At 44.4% G+C, this 18,989-nt stretch overlaps 1 protein-coding gene across 4 annotated transcripts in view; it reads right to left on the bottom strand.

Annotated features, from left to right (window-relative positions):
- Window positions 1-18,529, bottom strand: part of LOC308578779 (neuronal migration protein doublecortin) — a 121,318-nt gene extending 102,789 nt beyond the window's left edge. For all 4 annotated transcript variants that reach the window (XM_081179336.1, XM_081179337.1, XM_081179338.1 and 1 more), the window contains exons 1-2: window positions 18,393-18,529; window positions 16,382-16,772 (exon numbers count right to left, since the gene is read on the bottom strand). In XM_081179336.1, the coding sequence (XP_081035462.1) occupies window positions 16,382-16,745 (364 nt within the window). In that variant the 5' untranslated portion in view covers window positions 16,746-16,772; window positions 18,393-18,529. The remainder of the gene's footprint in view (window positions 1-16,381; window positions 16,773-18,392) is intronic.
- Between the last annotated feature and the right edge of the window lie 460 nt (window positions 18,530-18,989).

The raw sequence follows: 18,989 nt of genomic DNA, 5'->3' as shown, positions 1-18,989 counted from the left end.
TTCTCTGCTCTGTGCTCTACTTAAGTGAGAGCTTTTGCCTGGCTGGAATCTGTCACTGAACCTTTGTAATGCCTCCTGCTTGCTGGGATAAAGAGATGTGAGTGTGCAGAACCTCTGCCTTTTGCCTGGCTGTACAGAGGTAAGTGCCTACATTGCTCTGCCTACTTTTCCCTCTGGCCCCACCCACCTTAGGCAGGACCTCAGGTTTTTCCCACTCCTGTCATACACAACTGGTGGATTAAGGCAAGAATCTATTTCATAGAATATTAAGAGTTGAAGGGAGGCTTCTAGGCTGTCCAGATTAACCTCCTGGAGCCACTGCTGGAATTGTAGCTAAAGATGGATTTGTGATGGACCTTTAGCCAGTTCATTAACTTTGTATTTCAGGTGTCACAAGACTCTTTGGAGGGTTTTTTGCAATAGCAGACCAGCAGGGAATTTCAGACCTCTGGAATCTCATTAACTTTGAAAGGGAACATCTAGGGAATGTAACTGATATCTTAATATCTGTTGATGGCTGAGATCTGCAGGTCCAGGACATCTTTTCAGCTGGAACTTGCTGGAACTCAATTCCGGCCCCTCTCAGGTGGGCACCATTATCATTCTAAAAGAACAAGGGAGGTGTTCATGATGAGTTCCAGCACCTCTTTTTCTAGAAAAATAGCACCATGCAGGTCTATTGTGTGCTAAGAAATACTGGTGCATTAAAAGAATATGTATGTTTTCACATCAGCAGAGGATGAAACAGAAGACAACTTGTGTAAAATAAACCAATTGCAGCAGAAAGGAAAATATCAGATGAAAACCTGAGTGAATGTCAGAATCAATTAAGGCCCTTTTGTACATCCCTTCTGTGAACCCCAAAAGCTGATTCGCATCATGATCTTCAGAAGGAAAAAGAAGTCCATCTTCTACAGCAAAAGATGAGCAGGTGTCACTGGATAAGGATATTTTGGACTACAATTCTCCTTATTGAGGGTCACTAATTAATGCTGACTTCTTTTTTCTTCACTGTTTCCTCAAAGCACCCTCCCCAAGAGCCTGTGTCCTTGCATGTCCTTAGGTGTTTACAGAAAGCTCAGGATGCTGAGTAGGGGAAGCTTATTTCACTCAGCATATGGCAAGGTTTATAGCACAAGGAAGCCTCTAATAAGCTTAAAGCAAATGAATGAATAGCACTTACTTATTCTATTGTTTCTACAGCAAGCTTCCACAAGCTCATACAACAGCATAGGTGAGCTGGTGTGGAGGAAATGCATTTATATATTTAGTCATGTTCGTGTGTGTGTTTTACTCCATCTTCAGTCAAGCAAACCTTCCTTCTCCCTTTCTCCTTGGAGGGTGTAAAATCTGTTCAACATCTCTGCCAAGCTGCTAGGCTTTCCATAATGAACATTTTATTGTTGCTTTAATTGAGTCACTGTTGTTTCTGCTTGGATTTTACAAATGGAATTTTATGGAACTAAATTGCATATATTTTAAATCACTTCTGCTTGTAAATTTTCTTGAACAGGGAGTCGATGGATCAAGGCAATCATTCAATCAATCAGCACATGGTACTAGAATACCCTAATGGTATGCAAATTATCAGTTCAGGAGAACTGGGAATCAAGTGGATTGGTGAGAATGAGTGACAAAAATACCCTTGAAGGGGAGTGGGAAATATGTGTCAACTTTCCCCCGCCCACCCAATGATATTTACAGCAGAGACGTAATCCTATCCACGGACCATATGCAACACCATTCAAGATGCTGAAATTCTTTTACTACTCAGTGCAATACCAGAAGTGTAACAGGCAAGTCTGGCTTTGACAACTTTAAGTGGCTGTACCGCGATTCAAGAAACACACCCTAAATATTAATTGCAATGCCATAAACATTATGCTTCTGAGTACCAGTTGCTGAGAATCACAGGTGAGAAGAGTGCTGCTGTGTTCAGATTCTGTTTGTGGGCTTATCATGTAGGCATCTGGTTGGAAATTGTGAAAACAGGATGTTGGACTACAGTGGTACCTTGGGTTACAAACACCTCAGGTTATAAACACTTCAGGTTACAGACTCCGCTAACCCTGAAGTAGTACCTCGGGTTAAGAACTTTACTTCAGGATGAGAACAGAAATCACACGCCGGCGGTGCGGCAGCAGCAGGAGGCCCCATTAGCTAAAGTGGTACCTCAAGTTAAGAACGGTTTCAGGTTAAGAACGGACCTCCAGAATGAATGAAGTTTGTAACCAGAGGTACCACTGTATATGGACCATTGGCTGATCCAGCAGGGTTACCTATTTGCTTTGTTTTGTTCCTAGCTTGTATGTAGCTAACCACTCAGACAACCAGACTGCTTGTCTGGTGAAGAAGAAGAAGAAGGAGGAGGAGGAGGAGGAGGAGGAGGAGGAGGTTATTATTTATACCCTGTCCATCTGGCTAGGTTTCCCCAGCCACGTTAAAAACTTCCCGATACAGGGCTGCCTTCAGGTGTTTTCAAAAAGTTGTGTAGTTCTTAATCTCCTTGACATCTGATGGGAGGGTGTTCCACAGGGAGGGCGCTCCCAAGAGATATTACCAAAACTCCTCCACCCTCCACAAGCTCAGAAGTCTGAGTCTTGGGGGACTGTGACACTTACCTCCAATACAAGGCAAATGTATTTGGTTGTCTTAGATATCAACTGAAAACCAGTTCCCCACTACATGAATGATCCTACCTGACGTCTTTTTGTACATCTATGATGAGGAGAACATTTCTTAACGTTCACTTCTGCTATTATTATTATAATTATTATTATTAGTAGTAGTAGTAGTAACAAACCACCATCCCACATTACATCCAAACTTGGGAGAAGCTGCCATCAACCTGTAGTATGTTCTGAAACCACTGTTTAAGCAAATCACTTATTCCTGAGTTTGGAGGTAACGGAAAACTATGGTTTGCTTAAAAGTGGAAGTTAAAGTTTCTGATCTCCTTTTGGTGGTTTTTAAGAGAGGAGTGGGAGGGATCGTGCAAGCCATTCTATCACAGGTCCATTTGCAATATCATGGTTGCCTATTAGGTCTGAATTGGCTCTGTGACTCTGGAATGATTGTCCAGCTTGTATTTCTATTCAAGTCAGAGGAGAATTCTGTTCCTTTTTCTCTCCCGCTTGATTTTTATGTTGTGAACTGCCTGTTTGGTTGAAGGATGGTATACAAATGAATGAATGAATGGAGAAGCACCAGCTGGATGGGAAGGAAGGAGAGCAGAGCGTTAGAAGATAATGGCTGGGAGGAATTAGAGCTTATTAAATCTTGGCTGGGGAAATGGCTCATCTTAATGAAATCTGATTTGAGCCTGGCAGAACTCAAAACATTACTACTATTGGGTTGGTGCTAGACTGCCTCCAGACCACTCTCAACCTAATTCTGCCCCACGGGAGATGGAGGAGATGAAGAAAGAGCAGACCCGGGGTCTGCATCTTTTCTTAGGATTTTCGAGCTTTTGAAAGGGAAAAGCACACTCTGATTATGACATAGTTATGACATAGTTGCATACTTCCCTTTTAAACACTGATAGCACCTGTGCTCTATAACCAGATGTCTTCGTTGTGTTGTTTTTGATGCTTGCTAAAAATGCTTTTGTTTAGGCAAGGCAGACATTCTTAAACTCTCTTGATTTTATATATGCAGTAGAACCTCGGTTGTCGAACGTAATCTGTTCCGGAAGACCTTTCGACTTCCGAAACATTCGACAACTGAGTTGCAATGGGCGGTTGGCAATTTCAATGGAGAAAATTGAGAAGTGTGCCTCAGAAGCTGGTTGGCATCCAAGACGCATTCGAAAACGGAAGCATTCACTTCCAGGTTTTCGGCATGATTTCGTGTTCCAAATCATTCAGCTTCAGAGACGCTTCAGAGACCGAGGTTCCACAGTATACTGAGAGTTTTATTATGTTTGCTCACCTGCTTGTTTTGATAGTCTGTAAATCCTATTGGTATTTTCCTGTAAACATTTTTTACTATTTTATATAAACCCGGTCCTTTTCTTTCTGGGGATACTGAACCTCCCCCCACCCACATATTAAAAGTGTGGTGCTTACTGTAACAACTTCATGGTGAGTGCCGTGTAAACCAATTGCAGACTTTTGTTTTATTTTATTAAGTAGCCTATAAATTTTGTTACATATGTAAAAGCGCTGAAAGTTCAAGAGTTTTTCAAAAAAGACTGAGAGACCACAGTTGCAGACTAACATTTCATGATAGCAAACCCATATTTCCCATGATGTATTACAGAGGTGGGAATCCAAGGCTCAGCTTTCACTTTACAGGAATTTACTATTTGAATGTGCTCCTCCAGGGCTCTTTATAGAAGCTGAGGCTGCTGAAGAGGCCAAAGATTATTCTTGCTGTGAATCCTGGAAAACCTGCTCCCTGACTTGCAGGACTTTTCCCACCTGATCAGGGAAGGGAAGGCCTGGACTGACTCCAGCTACAAAAGCTGAGGCTGCTAAACAGACTCTTGGGCTGAGGTTTGGGTGGGGGTGGGGATTGCTGCTGTAATTGATATTAAATTTTTGTATCTTTATTTTAGATGTTATGATTTATAAGGAAAAAAATCAATTTGGTTGTGTAATTTTTGATGTTTTACTCATTGGTTATGACTACTTTTGTTATATTTCTAATTATGTATTTTTTCATGTGGTAAGCTGCATTGAGCATGGCTTTAACCATGGAAAAGCAGCATACCTATAAAATTATGTATGTATATATCCGGTGCTATTTTTCTAGAAAAATAGGTACTGGAACTCACCATGAACACCCCACACCGCATTCTGAGAGGTGCCAGAACTTAGTTCCAACTCAGCCAACTCCTAGGGGACTAAGTCCCTTTGCCCCCACCCCCCAGTAAAATATTTGAGGGCCCCAAAAGTTTATAGGTATTGCCATTCAAATGGTGCATGTGCCACACCTTGTGATCAATTATGCGGGACGGGGCTTACCTGCCCCCCTCCAACATTTTATTCAAACTGGCATCCTTCGTTCCGGTGAGTTCTGTTCAAAAAGAAACCTGTATACAGTGGTACCCCGCAAGACGAACGCCTCGCGAGACAAAAACTCGCAAAACGAAAGGTTTTTTCGTTTTCGAGTTGCCTCGCAAGACGAATTTCCCTATGGGCTTGCTTCGCAAAACGAAGCTTGCCCCGGGGACAGCGGGTCTTTTCTTTTGAAGCAAGGGGCGGCCGGGAGATCGCTTCTCCCCACCGCCCCTTGCTTCAAAAGAGGTCCGGGGGCAGCGGGAAGCGCTCCCGCTGCCCCCGGACCTCTTTTGAAGCAAGCGGCTGCGCTTCTCCCCGCAGCCGCTTGCTTCAAAAGAGGTCCCGGACCTCTTTTGAAGCAAGCGGCTGCGGGGAGATCGCTTCTCTCCGCAGCCGCTTGCTTCAAAAGAGGTCCGGGGGCAGCAGGAGCGCTTCCCGCTGGCCCCGGACCTCTTTTGAAGCAAGGGGCGGTGGGGAGAAGCGATCTCCCCGTGCTCCGAAGCCGGGCGGGGGGGTGGGAACACCTGCCCCAGCCACCCCGCTTCGGAACGCTGCTCCGAAGCGGGGTGGGGGGGCGGGAGCACCTGCCCCAGCCGCCGGGCTTCGTAGCGCTGCTGCGAAGCCGGGCGGGGGGGTGGGAACACCTGCCCCAGCCACCCCGCTTCGGAACGCTGCTCCGAAGCGGGGTGGGGGGGCGGGAGCACCTGCCCCAGCCGCCGGGCTTCGTAGCGCTGCTGCGAAGCCGGGCGGGGGGTGGGAACACCTGCCCCAGCCACCCCGCTTCGGAACGCTGCTCCGAAGCGGGGGGGGCAGGAGCACCTGCCCCAGCCGCCGGGCTTCGTAGCGCTGCTGCGAAGCCGGGCGGGGGGGGGTGGGAACACCTTCTGAAGGCGGGCGGGGGGCGAAAGTCTTTGTCCCCCCCCCTGCCTGCCTTCCCAGGGGCTTTTAAATCGCCCCGGACAGCGGAGAAGTCCTCCGCTGTCCGGGGCGATTTTAAAATGCCGCCCGCCAGCATTTTAAGATCGCCCGGACAGCGGAAAAGTCCTCCGCTGTCCCAGGGTTTTTTAAAATGCTGGGGGTGAGAAGAAAAGCCCTTGTCCCCCCCCCCAGCCTTCAGAAGAGGTCCGGGGACAGACTGTCCCCGGACCTGGTCTGAAGGCGGTTTCCCTAGGAACGCATTAATTGATTTTCAATGCATTCCTATGGGAAACCGTGCATCGCAAGACGAAAAAACCGCAAGACGAAGAGACTTGCGGAACGAATTAATTTCGTCTTGCGAGGCACCACTGTATATATGGCCCCCCAGACTCTCCCTGGGCCACACCCCTCATCAGTCCTGCTTTGTGCCCTCCTCACACACTTTTGCACACCTATAGTGTGTCCGAGAACCGTAGTGATACCTCTTTCTTTCCTGGATGGAGCGATGTGTGTGACTGTAGAAGCCTGTGGTTTGTGGGTAGGCTTAGAAAAATAAGAGCCACCATGGGTACTTGCCCCTCAAAATGGCTGCCTATGAGGGAAAGAAGCCCTCTGGAGGAAAAGGTGTTAGTAGAGTCACTTAAATAACAGAAACAGAGTCAAAAGAGAGAAAGAAACACTGATAACACTTTGCTGAGGAAAACCGAACATAAACTATATAACTGGAGGAGACATATAGAGAGGGCTTTTGTCTTTCTTACTTCAGGCCTCATACATAGCAGGGAGAAACTCAACCAAACATACAGATCAAGAACTCATTCATCAATCAGAGCACATGCTACCTCAGCAGCAAACATAATGGTACTCTGCTTGGTTGCTAAGCAACACCTCTACCTGCCCCCCTCTTCACTTGTGAATACTAACAGAATTAACCCTTTAGTTGTATATGGAATGATCTCTGCTGATGCAGCTCCAACAAAAGGCAGACATCAGGGAGCTACAGACAATCTCACCTCATGACACATATAACTGCAAGCGTGTGTGTTTGCCTCATGCACAGATTACTTTCACCTCCTGTAATAAAAATACATTTTTACACCTCAAAACTTCAAAAAAGCAAACTTCAAAAAAGCATCAGGTTCTGCATTGGCAATCAGTTGGATATGAACACTTCGTGTTGAGGCCATTTTGAAATTCAGCCATGAAAACTCATTTGAATGAATACTTTCCAGAGGGCAACGGCCAATTTCTCTGACTGTCAGCTGAGCTCTCTCCCATCATCCATTATGTGCCATATTTGGATTGCATTTCTCAGCTTTCCACTTTATAGGGATTTACAATTTGAGTGGGAATTACACATGTTTAGAACCCATTTGGAATTTCTCTACATCTGCCCTTTCCTCTGTCACCTGAACTTTAAATCAACCCACATAAGAAGGCTCTGAAAACCCCTAAAATATTGAGGTTTGAAATATTTCAAGCTTTGTCTTTCCTAGAGCCTCTGTCCTTGTTTGTACAAATCAATCAGACCCTCCAGGGACAGCTGCTAGCATAACAAATAATATAATATCTGCACAGCAGGGAGGGCATCCCCCCTGAGGGGGCATGGCTGTATCCTTTTCAGAATGACGCAAGCTGTTAGAAAGGGGGCACCATACCACGCTGAAGCTAATTCAGCTAATATTTCTGGATTCTAGAAGTGTGTCTAGATAGAAAAGGGAATGTTTTGTGAATATGCTGGCTTTTAGAAAAGAGGTGTCCCTAATAATATACTATAGAAACAAAGGAGTACAGAAGTCAGATTCTGTGATATTTTGGAGAGACCACCAGCACTGCTTCCTATATAGACAATGCCACATGTGACTATAATTGCATCAATGCAATTAGGATGTATGCTTTTGTTATGTAAATGGCATGTGTGGGGAAGCCTCTGGACTGTGGGGATGAGCAGTTTCAGTCTCTCTCTCTCTCTCTCTCTCTCTCTCTCTCTCTGCCATGATCCAAACAAAAATACCTCTCTATTTGCGTTTCAAGGGAAGTCTGCAAACAACAGCTTTGGGGAGCTGCACAAGTCCATGAAAGGATGAGAAGAAGTTGAACGCCCCACCTCTGATGGACCTGGGGCTGTTCAGGTTATGCTATTTGCATAACCAAACAAATGTGCATCCACACAAAATTAACATCAGATCAAATTGAGCCCTAAGCTACAGACCTATTTACATGCCTGCCTTGTTTGTCCATCAAAGGGGAAATGCATGGGAACAATGTGCCTAAAGTCCATACAATTTACATCTGAATTTTCACGTGCATGTTTTTCCCCCCTTTAAATTAATCAAAACCAAGATGGAATAGACCTATGATTGAAGACATGCAAAATTGACAGATAATAGAAATTGGCTGGTCCACCCATCCCTACTGGTTGGCTACAGTTCAGTTTGAATTGTCTTAAGAAAAATTAACTCATCATCTTAAGGTTTCGAAGGGGAGTACTAAGCCAATGGACTTTGCTGCCTATTGGAGGGCACTTGTGGTGCACATGAGCAAACAACATATGAAGCCACTTATCCCAGTGAAGTATGACTTTATTTGGCAATACCTATGGCATATGACTTTGCTTGATTGATAGGTCCATATATTGCCCCCTTCACCAGACCCCACTTAACAGGAGTGCCAACTTGGCTCTGCCTGGGGCCATGGGTGGCATGCAGCGTGCCTGGCCCTGGCACCGAAACTTGTGGATGCCTGGCCCCTTCATGGGAAATTTTGTGGGTGCTCGGGCACTCCAGGGAGTTGGCATCTATGCTGCTTAACAAGATGACAGTCCTCCTTTTCACTGGCTTCCTTATGCCTCCCTCTCTGCTATCTGCTTACACATTGATTTTCCACAAAGCCATTCCAGTGGCTGCTTTATTGGATTTTGGGTTTTTTATTCACTGTGTTTAGCATTATTGTCGTATGATTTACTAGTTCTGTTGTCCTTTTTAAGGTTTCAGTAATAAAATGTGTCAGTCATAAAATGAATGAATGAATGGACTCTGTTCAGTTGCTACTAGACCACAACCTGTAGATCCAACATAGAGAACCTCTGGCCAACAGACCTATCACAGCCCACCAGACCTGTTAACCAAGCCCATGCATTTCGCCTGAAGCACATCCACTCCCCTCCCCCTTCTCCACTTCTCCCATTCTACAGTGAGTTGGCAAAGCAGACCACAGACCTCTTTCACTTGAGGGATCCAGTCTTCAGGAGAAAAAAAGTTCCCCAACCTTGTTGTAGATTCTGCCTACAATTTATAACGTTACAGGGTGGAGACAGATGAAGCTTCTCACTTTGTTCATCTTCATGGACAACTGCATATTCCTGCCTTGCAGGGGGTTGGACTAGATGATCTTTAGGGCCCCTTCCAACTCTACAATTCTATGATCCTTCCATACACCCTCCCACCCTGCTCATCATGAGGTGAAACTGAGATCTGGTTTGTCTACAGGAAGCAGGAGATACAAAAGGGCAAGTGGAAGAATCAGATGGGAGATGCAGCAGCTCCACCATTGCCCATTGCACTGGCATTTTGAAACCATTTAGTTTGGGACAAGGTAGCCTAATAAACCAATGTGCAAGGACAGCCAACCCTACTCTGCAAAGGACTTCGTTTTCCTTATGGAAGCCTGTTTTCTTCTAGCATTCCTGATGCATGAACCTTGCCTCAAACCATGAGCAAGAAAGTCACTCCCTGAAATGAAATGCATTGTGCTATAACTACTACATCAGGTGCAAATGCTGGCAATATATCATAGATCATAGCCCATTAATGTCTATTTTCATTTCTAGCTGGCCTTCAGCAAACTCAAGGAAGCACGGCTGCTCACTCTGCTGCCGACAGCCCTTTCAGGCATTAAATATAACATTGGCATTCACATTCCCAGAGTCATAGCAGAATTATTTCACTGAGTTCTCTATAGCTACCTATGCCATTCTAGCACCCTCCAGGTGTTTTGGAGTTGTAGTCCAGAATATCTGGAGGGCACCAGGATGACAAACGGGCCTAGTCATTCTGGGCATTCTGTAGCCCTACTGTCAAAAGTCCTATAACACCTTTTACAAAGTCTGCATGCAGAACATAAGATTTTACCTAGCAGTACAAGTGTTGAACGTACTAGATGCTATGTCAATTATGTTTCAAACTGCAGTTTTACAGAACTTTCAGAGAAAACGGATTATGCTTTACTTTGCTCCATCAAGCTCCATCTGAACTCCTCAGGAGACCAATGACTGTGAAACTGGCCAGAACATAAGAGTATTCAGAGGTTCTATTAAGGTGACCATTTTTGCACTGTCAAATGAGAGGGCAGAAAAAGCACATGTGTTTGCATAAAATTTGCATGTGCTGAATCATAATTACAGGTGTAAATTTAGAAATAGTGATTATAATTTAAGCAGAAGTACAGTACATAGGAGGGGAGATTGAGATCAGGTGACCTAATAGGCTTTCTCAGTCTGCTCTCCAGGTTTTAATGATTGATGGGTAACTTCAAAGCTCCTGTTCTCTATTCTTTGCTTCTACATATTTATTCTTAAACCTGACTTGGAGTAGGCAGTCCTTCAAATAAGGACACCTTCAGATAGAGTTGAATCTGATGCTTCACCCACTTTTGCCTCTGGCCACACCCACCACTTCCATGTGATCCCCAAAAGTTTCCCCAGGAGAGAATGTGATCCTCAGGCTAAAAAGATTTCCTTACCCTCAGAGTAAAGGCATCTGTCTCTTCCCACTCAGATGCCAACTGGGGTGCTGAACATAGAATTATTGTACTGTCGAACCTTGGATCCCAAATGCCTTGCGTGTCAAATGTTTTGGCTCCCAAACGCCGCAAACCTGGAAGTGAGTGTTCTGGTTTGCGAATGTTCTTTGGAAACTGAACGTCCGACGCGGCTTCTGCAGCTTCTGATTGGCTGCAGGAGCTTCCTGCAACCAATCAGAAGCCATGCCTTGGTTTCCAAACTTTTTGGAAGTCAAACGGACTTACAGAATGGATTCCATTTGACTTCCGAGGTACAACTGTAATCTCAACCAAAGCCAATGGTCTTCTGCTTCTGGACCAGCCCCTACTCCATATACTGCCCACCTGAAAGGTTTCTGTAATGTGGCTCTTGTTCTGAAACAGCTTCTCCACCCCTAAAACAGAGGACTGTCCCCTGTAAAGCAGGACCAAGACACCCCAAGTCTGATTTGGGCTATCCTAAAAAGTAGCTACTGATAAACTTCCCTCCTCCATTAATGTATCTAATCCCTTTTAGAGTATTATTAACTAGTGATCAGCATCACATATTTTGTAGCAGGAAATCCCACAACTTCATTATAGAATCCTTTGCCACTAGGTGCAAAACCTTGTTCAGCAACTATTGTTTTTTGGGGGTGGGGGCCATATTTGGAACCGAACATTTCTCAATATTAGCTCCACCTACTGACACACCTCCACGCATGGTGACACAAGCACAGGGCTCTAACCCTCTTTCTGCTCATGTGAACAGTAATAGAGGTTCCGGTTCCTGCATTTGAGGGGGTTGGACTAGTTGGCCCTTGGGGTCCCTTCCAACTCTACAATTCTATGAGGCTTTGACAAAGCTTTTTGTATTTCAGTAGATCCTGGCAAAGTGCTGTTAGAAAGCAGGGTGTGTGCTTAATGAAGGGCTGTGTTTTGGGACTGGATTGAATTCCTCTGGACCTGTGCCTGGAGTAACCAAGAGAGGCAAATCAGTTTGCCAGATTTCCCAAGCACATCATAGGGGTATCTGCACATTACATTCAATGAGTGTACAGTCTATGTACCTGTTCAACAAATATTTGAATTGTATATTCCTACACATGTAACATTAAGTGTATGGGCATTCTGTGTGTTACACAATAGATGAACTGTATAAATAAACAAGAATACACATTTGTACATGTGTAGAGAGGCAGCTTGTACCTGTGCACGGTATATAATGTGTGAACAACTCATTGCATTTAAATACCAGGAAAGATAAGTGAAATGTAGACATTTAAGTGGTGTTCACATGTTACATTCAACAAATGTACAGTTTGTGGACCTGTGCTCAGAATAGTTGAACTGTACAAATCAACATGCAATCATTCTTTCATACAAACCTGTGTAATCTTAGCTTGCACCTACACCCAGTGTAATATATTTGACTGATGTAACAAAATTTATATACCACTTGATTGCGGTAAAGCCACTAAGCACTTGGAAATAAATATTAAAATTATTACAAATCAGTTCAAATCAATTAAAAACAATTCAAAATAATTAAAATTAATGGGAAAAGAGATTAAAGCACACCAACATCTATATGTCTGTATAGGCTTGCCTAAACAAATGTGTGATGTATGAACAAGCCTGTCATAACCAAAGTATGGTATTCTGCATAAGCAGTACTTTTCAGGAATTGGAAATAAAAATTAGAATCATAGAATTGGAAGGAATCCTGAGGGTCATCTAGTCCAACCCCCTGCAATGCAGGAATCCTGCCCACAGCCATTCCTAGGCAGGCTCAAATCACCAGCCTCCGGTTTAGCTACACAACCTCCAGATTTCAAAAGGAGGTTATAGAAGAAGTAGTGAAGCTGCTGAAGAAAGCATATAGAGTTCTGCTAGAATGGGAAACAAAAGATGAGGAGGTCAAAGCAGTTCTGATCAAATGGGCACAAGATATAGGGCACAATATACAATTTGAGGATTGGGAAAATCTGTAGAAGGTGGACTTGAAATTTACAGATTGTTCTCTTCTGAAATAAAATTACATTAAAATGATGTATAGATGGTATATTACACCAGTACAAATGGCAAAAATGTACAAAACTGGGTCAAATATATGTTGGAAATGTAAAGAAAAAGAAGGTAACTTGTATCATATGTGGTGGGAATGTAGAGAAGTTAAAAAAATTTGGGAGATGATATATAATGAATTGAAAAAGATGTTTAAAATGACATTTGTAAAGAAGACAGAAGTGTTTTAGTTAGGGATTTTAGGACGAGACCTGCCAAGAAAAACAAAGAATGATTGATACTTGTTTTGTTAAAATGGTTTAATAAAAATATTTTTAAAAAATAAACAAAACAAAACACCAGCCTCCTGGTTACCAGCCAGATGCAGTGGCCCTTTCTGCCACAATGCCCCCTGCGTGTGTGTATGCACTCGTGCATGTGGACAAATATGAATTATATAATTACAAGGGTAAAAAACTCATCCTGAACTTGTTTGAGGGTATTGTTCCATTGTAACTCTAGCAGCAAATCCATATTGTCTCCTCCACCCACCCAAAATCCCATATGAGTTTTTAGTAGTAAATCCTTGTGGCTGTAGGATTATGATTTTGATTATCTCAGTACTGTAGTGTCTTCAGTATACATGGGACTTTACTGAGTAGCAATGCAAACACATCAGCTCCCTGCCCCAAGTAGATTCCAATTTGATTTCGCTAGAAAATATGGGCGGGGGGGGGGAGGATCAAGTGAATCATAGAATCATAAAGTTGGAAGGGAAGAGAAGAAAAGACAGATAAGGCACATGTAACAAAGATAGAGGGGAACAACTGCAGTGGCTTTGCTCCAGCTATTTTCAAACTTCATTATCCCCACTCCTCTCAAAGACACACAAATGTACATGTACAGTTGAGTTTATTCTCTTTCTTTCTTTTTCTGTAGTGCAAAGATGTTGCTTCCTAAGAGAGGAAGGCAGAGCAGGAGTCATATGTGTTAACAAAAAGCCAGGAGGCAAGGTGAATGGGGAAAACACTTGGATTTCTGCTTTAAAGATGGAACTCAGGTGCTGAAACAAAGCATGAAGACTTACAGCAGGCTCAGTACCATCAGCAGCCACCGCAACTGGATGTTGCCCCCTTCATGTTCAATGCACATCAGTTTCCTGCCCATGGCAAAATGGTAACAAAGCAGGCCTGGTTGATTGCTGACACCATGATGTCATTATTGGAAATCCTAGCTTCAGGGACAGCATTTCCATGGGATGACATCATTCAAGATGGCAACTCACTGGCTTAAAGACAAGTGGCAGAGTACCTCTGCAACTTAAGAGTACATGGAAATGTTGCCTGAGAGGGATGAGAAGCAACATGGAAATGTTGCCTGAGAGGGATGAGAAGCAACATTTAACCTTTGCATCTCCAGGCACACAATGAGCAGAAATCTATTTGTGCATCCACCTTGACAAACAAAAAAGGTAGCAGCTGTAGACACGGATATCCAGAATCTCCACCTTTAGAAAGGACTGGTACCATACAATCAAGGCTTTTAAAGATGCTTATTTAGATATACATACTAGGAAAAAACCTTTCATTTGCCTCTCAGATATACCGTGGAGAGTGGCGATCTTTTTTTTAAAAAAGGATGACTCCTCACTTTATCACAAAATATGACTCTCTGCAGGAATCTCCAAACTCGCCATGGAACGCTGTGAGAAATATTAGACATGCCAGACTCTGCTGCATCACCATGCCTGAATTCCCTCTTTTAGTCCATCTCTCTATCCATTCCTGCCTCCTTTTAACAGGCATAGCACTGCAAACATTCCTCCTCCGCCCCCTTTCATACTCCAACTGCCCCCATTGACAGATCCACACCCACATCTGCTACACCTCTCTCAATTCAGCAGACACACCTTCCCCCGGGGCATCTCCATGTAGCTTCCCTTCTGAGCTGCCACAGATGCACCTTACAGAGACACTGAACACAGTCGCCCCAAACAAAGGGACACACCCTGCAGTCACACTGAGGCACATGGATGGCAAATCCTGTGGTTTTCACCCCCTCCAACCTTGTTCCCCCCACCCCACATGAAAAAACGTTTTGTAAAGCCACAGGTACTGGAAGCATGAGAAAGCTCAACTTGTATTATAAAACATTTTTTAAAAAAATTGTTGCAGTAATGAGGAGCAATAAAAAAGCATCCTTTAGCACAAATGATAAACTAAAGATCACATCAGCAATGTGCTTTATTAAATCATCTTAAATGATCTTACAAGTTTTAAGGCAATCTACTTTGGGTTTTTTGCATGACTCACAATGTGAGGTTTGGGCATTTGGAGTTGGTGACTTTGCATGCTGCAGACACTGAGTCACATTTACAGACCGGCGACTCCGCACAACTATGCCTGTATGCTCCGCACAACTATGTATGGTTACATAAATGCATGCATATACCTTGCAGAACATAGTGCAAATTGTTCACATACACCCTACCGAGACACAGCTTCACCCAGACACACCCATGTGGAATAGTACTTTCCACAAATCCTCCAACCACATGGATACACATTCTTATTCACACTCGCTCCTACAGAAATCCTGGGCACACCCCCTTTAATACAAAGCAGAAGCACTGATGCATTGGGTACAAGGCGGCACGGAGAGTGATATTGCAGACATGGTCCTGAGGGAATACTCAGAACAGCCTTCTCCTTTCCACTCCAAATCAACACACAGACAGACATAATTCCAAATGGCATAACACAAACACCATGCTTTCTAGTAATATTTCCAGCCCAAGAACATGCATCCTGCAAATATACTGGGTATGACTACTTATGTGCACACATGCTCTAAACACATACATGGTCCTTAATGCCCCTCCATATGATGGTAGTTGCCCTGTACACATACCACCCTCAGGCAACCTCACTAATGACCCACAGAAGGACATCCCTATGGACAGACTGAACATAATACCCAAAAGCCACAAAAGACAAAACCAACATACAAATTGTTATGTACATATTTGAATACCTGGCACATTTCCCCCTCCTTCCCCAAATGAACTCGACTTCAAATGCATATACATGCAAGCACACCCAAGCACAGACATAGTACAGAAACATGCCCACAATTTGTACAGAAATCATGCAAATACACTGTGCATTGAGGACCCCCCTGCCCAGAACATCATTTAAATGATGGGGAGAAAAGTCCTTATTAAACAACCAGTGGAGAACTTCCTGCTCCTTTTAATAGGCACTGTTTTTCTTCTCAGTCCCTGTAGGAACTGAGCACATGATTTGCATGTGTGTCCAGTCTTCTGTGAAGTGGTCTCAGGAAGGGGGGCTGAAGGGAGACATCCACCTGAGACCATGGAAAGCTACCACCCATCAGATATTGGGCCAGATGATCAACAGTCTGGTATAAAGGCAGCTTCATAGGATCCATACCCAAGGTTCTGAATGAATTATATTGCCATTCATGAAAAAGAACCCATGGATTAAATGCTGCTTCTTTTAACAATCCTGTGAACCAGGCCCTTGCCATTCATATACTGGATCATGACCCATGCTCCTCTAATGAGGGCTAAAGTAGTGGGACTCCTATGCGTTGCTTTCTAAGCTGATCATGCCTCTTCCACACACCCATGCCCTCCCTGCACCAGCAAGCAAGCATTGTTTCCTACTAATTACCTTCTTCCAGCTCATCCATGCTCCCAATCTTTCTGGTGCCATCAATGGTGTAAATGTAGCGAACTCCCTGAGGCAGGTTAATGTTATCAGACAGAGACCGAGTCAGGTCAGCAAGCAAGGCGTCAAAGCTTCGGAAGCGGTCTCCGGAAACAGCGTACACAATCCCCTTGAAGTAGCGGTCCCCGTTGCGGTAGAAGCGCACCTTCTTGGCTTTCTTCTCATTGCTCAGCGCTTGCAAGGTCCTGGTCCGGTAGAAGCTACAGTGGGCACTGTGAGTGGGGCTAGGCAGGCCATTCATACGGGAGCCTCGCATGTTTCTGGACGCCTTATCTCTTTCGTCAAAGTGTCCAAAATCAAGTTCCATAGCTCGGTGAGCCCTAGAGGTGTGAAGCTGAGGCAGAGGAGGAACAGGAGAAGGGAAAGATGCAAAGGGAGGAATTAAGTGAGTCAACCCAATAACTGGCAATTGGTGGTCCTGGATGTGGAAAGAAACCCACACTTTTGCTCTTATGTTTTACTTCCCCTGGAGTAACACCATAGAAGGTTTCTTCCTTGTATGTGGGGGTGTGGTTCAAGTGCCGGGAAGGGTGGGTGTACTCTAGGCAATACAATGGAGCAGACTTAGTAATAGGCAACCAATTGCATGGAGTTGGCCCCAGGGATTCTAAGGATCCCTTGCTATATCTGGCTTAGTAGGTGAGACTGGGACAGAAATGTCCAGGGTTGCCATTTCAGAATGCAAGCCATCCACAAACTACTAAAGACCAGTGAACAGAAGTTCACTGCAGTGTAGTTGGGGCTGCAGACTGAAGGCAGAAAAAAGAACTTCGGCTGGTAGGTGGATACAAGGAAGTGACAGACTAAGCAACCCTGAGGGATTAAGCATCCCAAAGACTGAACCACCAGCTTCACTTGCATGGTTTTCAACATGCCCATTCACCGATGGGGTGACAAGCTGAATCACAGGGCTATGTCAAATGGGGGACTATAAATTGAAATGGCTGATAGACCAGGAAGACATCTAGCTAGGATCCAGACTTCTTTGTGACCAGTCCTTCATAGACCTCCTCTGATCTAGCTATCAGTTTCAGATATTAGAATCTGGGAGGCAGTGGGTGGGAATCCCTGACATTCAAATGGCATTGGAATAAGTTTATGTTAAATTGCAAGATTTCCCCCTGCACAGTTAATCTGCTGCATCATCTAATCAGGAAGAGGGGTTTTTTATCCCCTCCCCCACACGCCTTCCCTCTTAATGAAGCATTTTTTAATTGCTGAAGGTATGTGCATCACACCACTACAAGCGCACCTTTCATTGTTCAGAGGCTGCGGCGTAGTACTACTATAGGAAGAGGGAGCGGACAAGAGAGTCAATTGAATTTCTGCAGCGGAGCGGAGAGGGGGGCGGGCGGAGGAATGACAGAAATAATCCCGAGCATGAACTAAGACACAAGAGAGTGTATCCTCTTGCAATGGAAAACTCCAAACCAGAAAGAAAGCTCTGGGTGACTGGAAACCTTATACCGCTACCATTTGGCTATGCAGGGCTATTAACATGCAGCTCACATCTTCTCATCACAGATTCACACAACAGAAATGGGATTAAAGCCCTAGACTCAGCAATCAGGTACAAATCCTGGAAAAATCTGTTGCTTTCCTTCTGCCTCTCATCCGGCTAGCCAAGCCCTGTCCCTTCATTCATTCTCTTCCGTGCCAGTGACCTGTCTCTGACCCTATTGTCACTGTTGGGTAGCAAAAGGAGTTTCCATTCCCACTAGCCTATCTTCCTTTCTCCAAGTTTAAGAAAATGCTTCCCCCTGCCAGCACTTAAAGACTCTCACAGGTCTAGAAACGATGTTCTGAAAACAATGCAATCTCAGCACAACTTTTGCAGTCAAGAGATTTTTGTTGGGAGGCATTGTTCACTTGCAATGCGAGGTCTTTCTTTCTCCCTCTCTTGTGCATCTGGCATCTGTTACTTTCTGCCTGGGAAAGCGTAAGCTCTACTCACCGGTTTTTCAGCTCGCAGGGTGGAGATGCTAAGAGAGAGAAACCCAGCCACACTCTGTCTTTGTTGTCTGAGCTCCAAGCAAGAAATTCCTGCCAGTTTGGCTAGGACTCCTCCTAGGTCCTAGTGCCTTGAGTCACACACACACACACACACACACACACACACACACACACACACACACACACAGCCCCCTTCTGCAAAGTATTTTTGTGTCAGTGGGCTTGCTGCTCATGATGGATTGACTCTCTAAAATTCTCCCTCTCCAAACTTAACAGAGGAAAGAGAGCATGATTCCAGATTTCATTTCCTTAAGCAGATGAAGAGGGCTGAGTGAGCTACATCTTGACTGCATTGTTCACTATGTTCCAAGGCAAACCTCCCATTGTCTCTACTTGTCCTAATGACCTTCCAGACCCAGCTGGAATCAGCCAACATTTGATTTATGCCACAGTGCTACGAATCTGCAGATGCAATGAAGGTGTTAAGTCTTGTAAGCTGAATTTCTGATTCCTGTTGAAAATCACACATGCCTTGTGGACTAGGAGGGGGAGGTTGTGAGCAAATGATGGCATAAGCTGACACTCCCCAGCCACACTC

Source organism: Podarcis bocagei (assembly GCF_964188305.1).
Source record: "Podarcis bocagei genome assembly, chromosome: Z".
In the NCBI taxonomy this organism is placed as follows: domain Eukaryota; kingdom Metazoa; phylum Chordata; class Lepidosauria; order Squamata; family Lacertidae; genus Podarcis; species Podarcis bocagei.
Note: the sequence above shows the minus strand (reverse complement) of the source record. Positions and strands in the feature narration are given on the sequence as shown.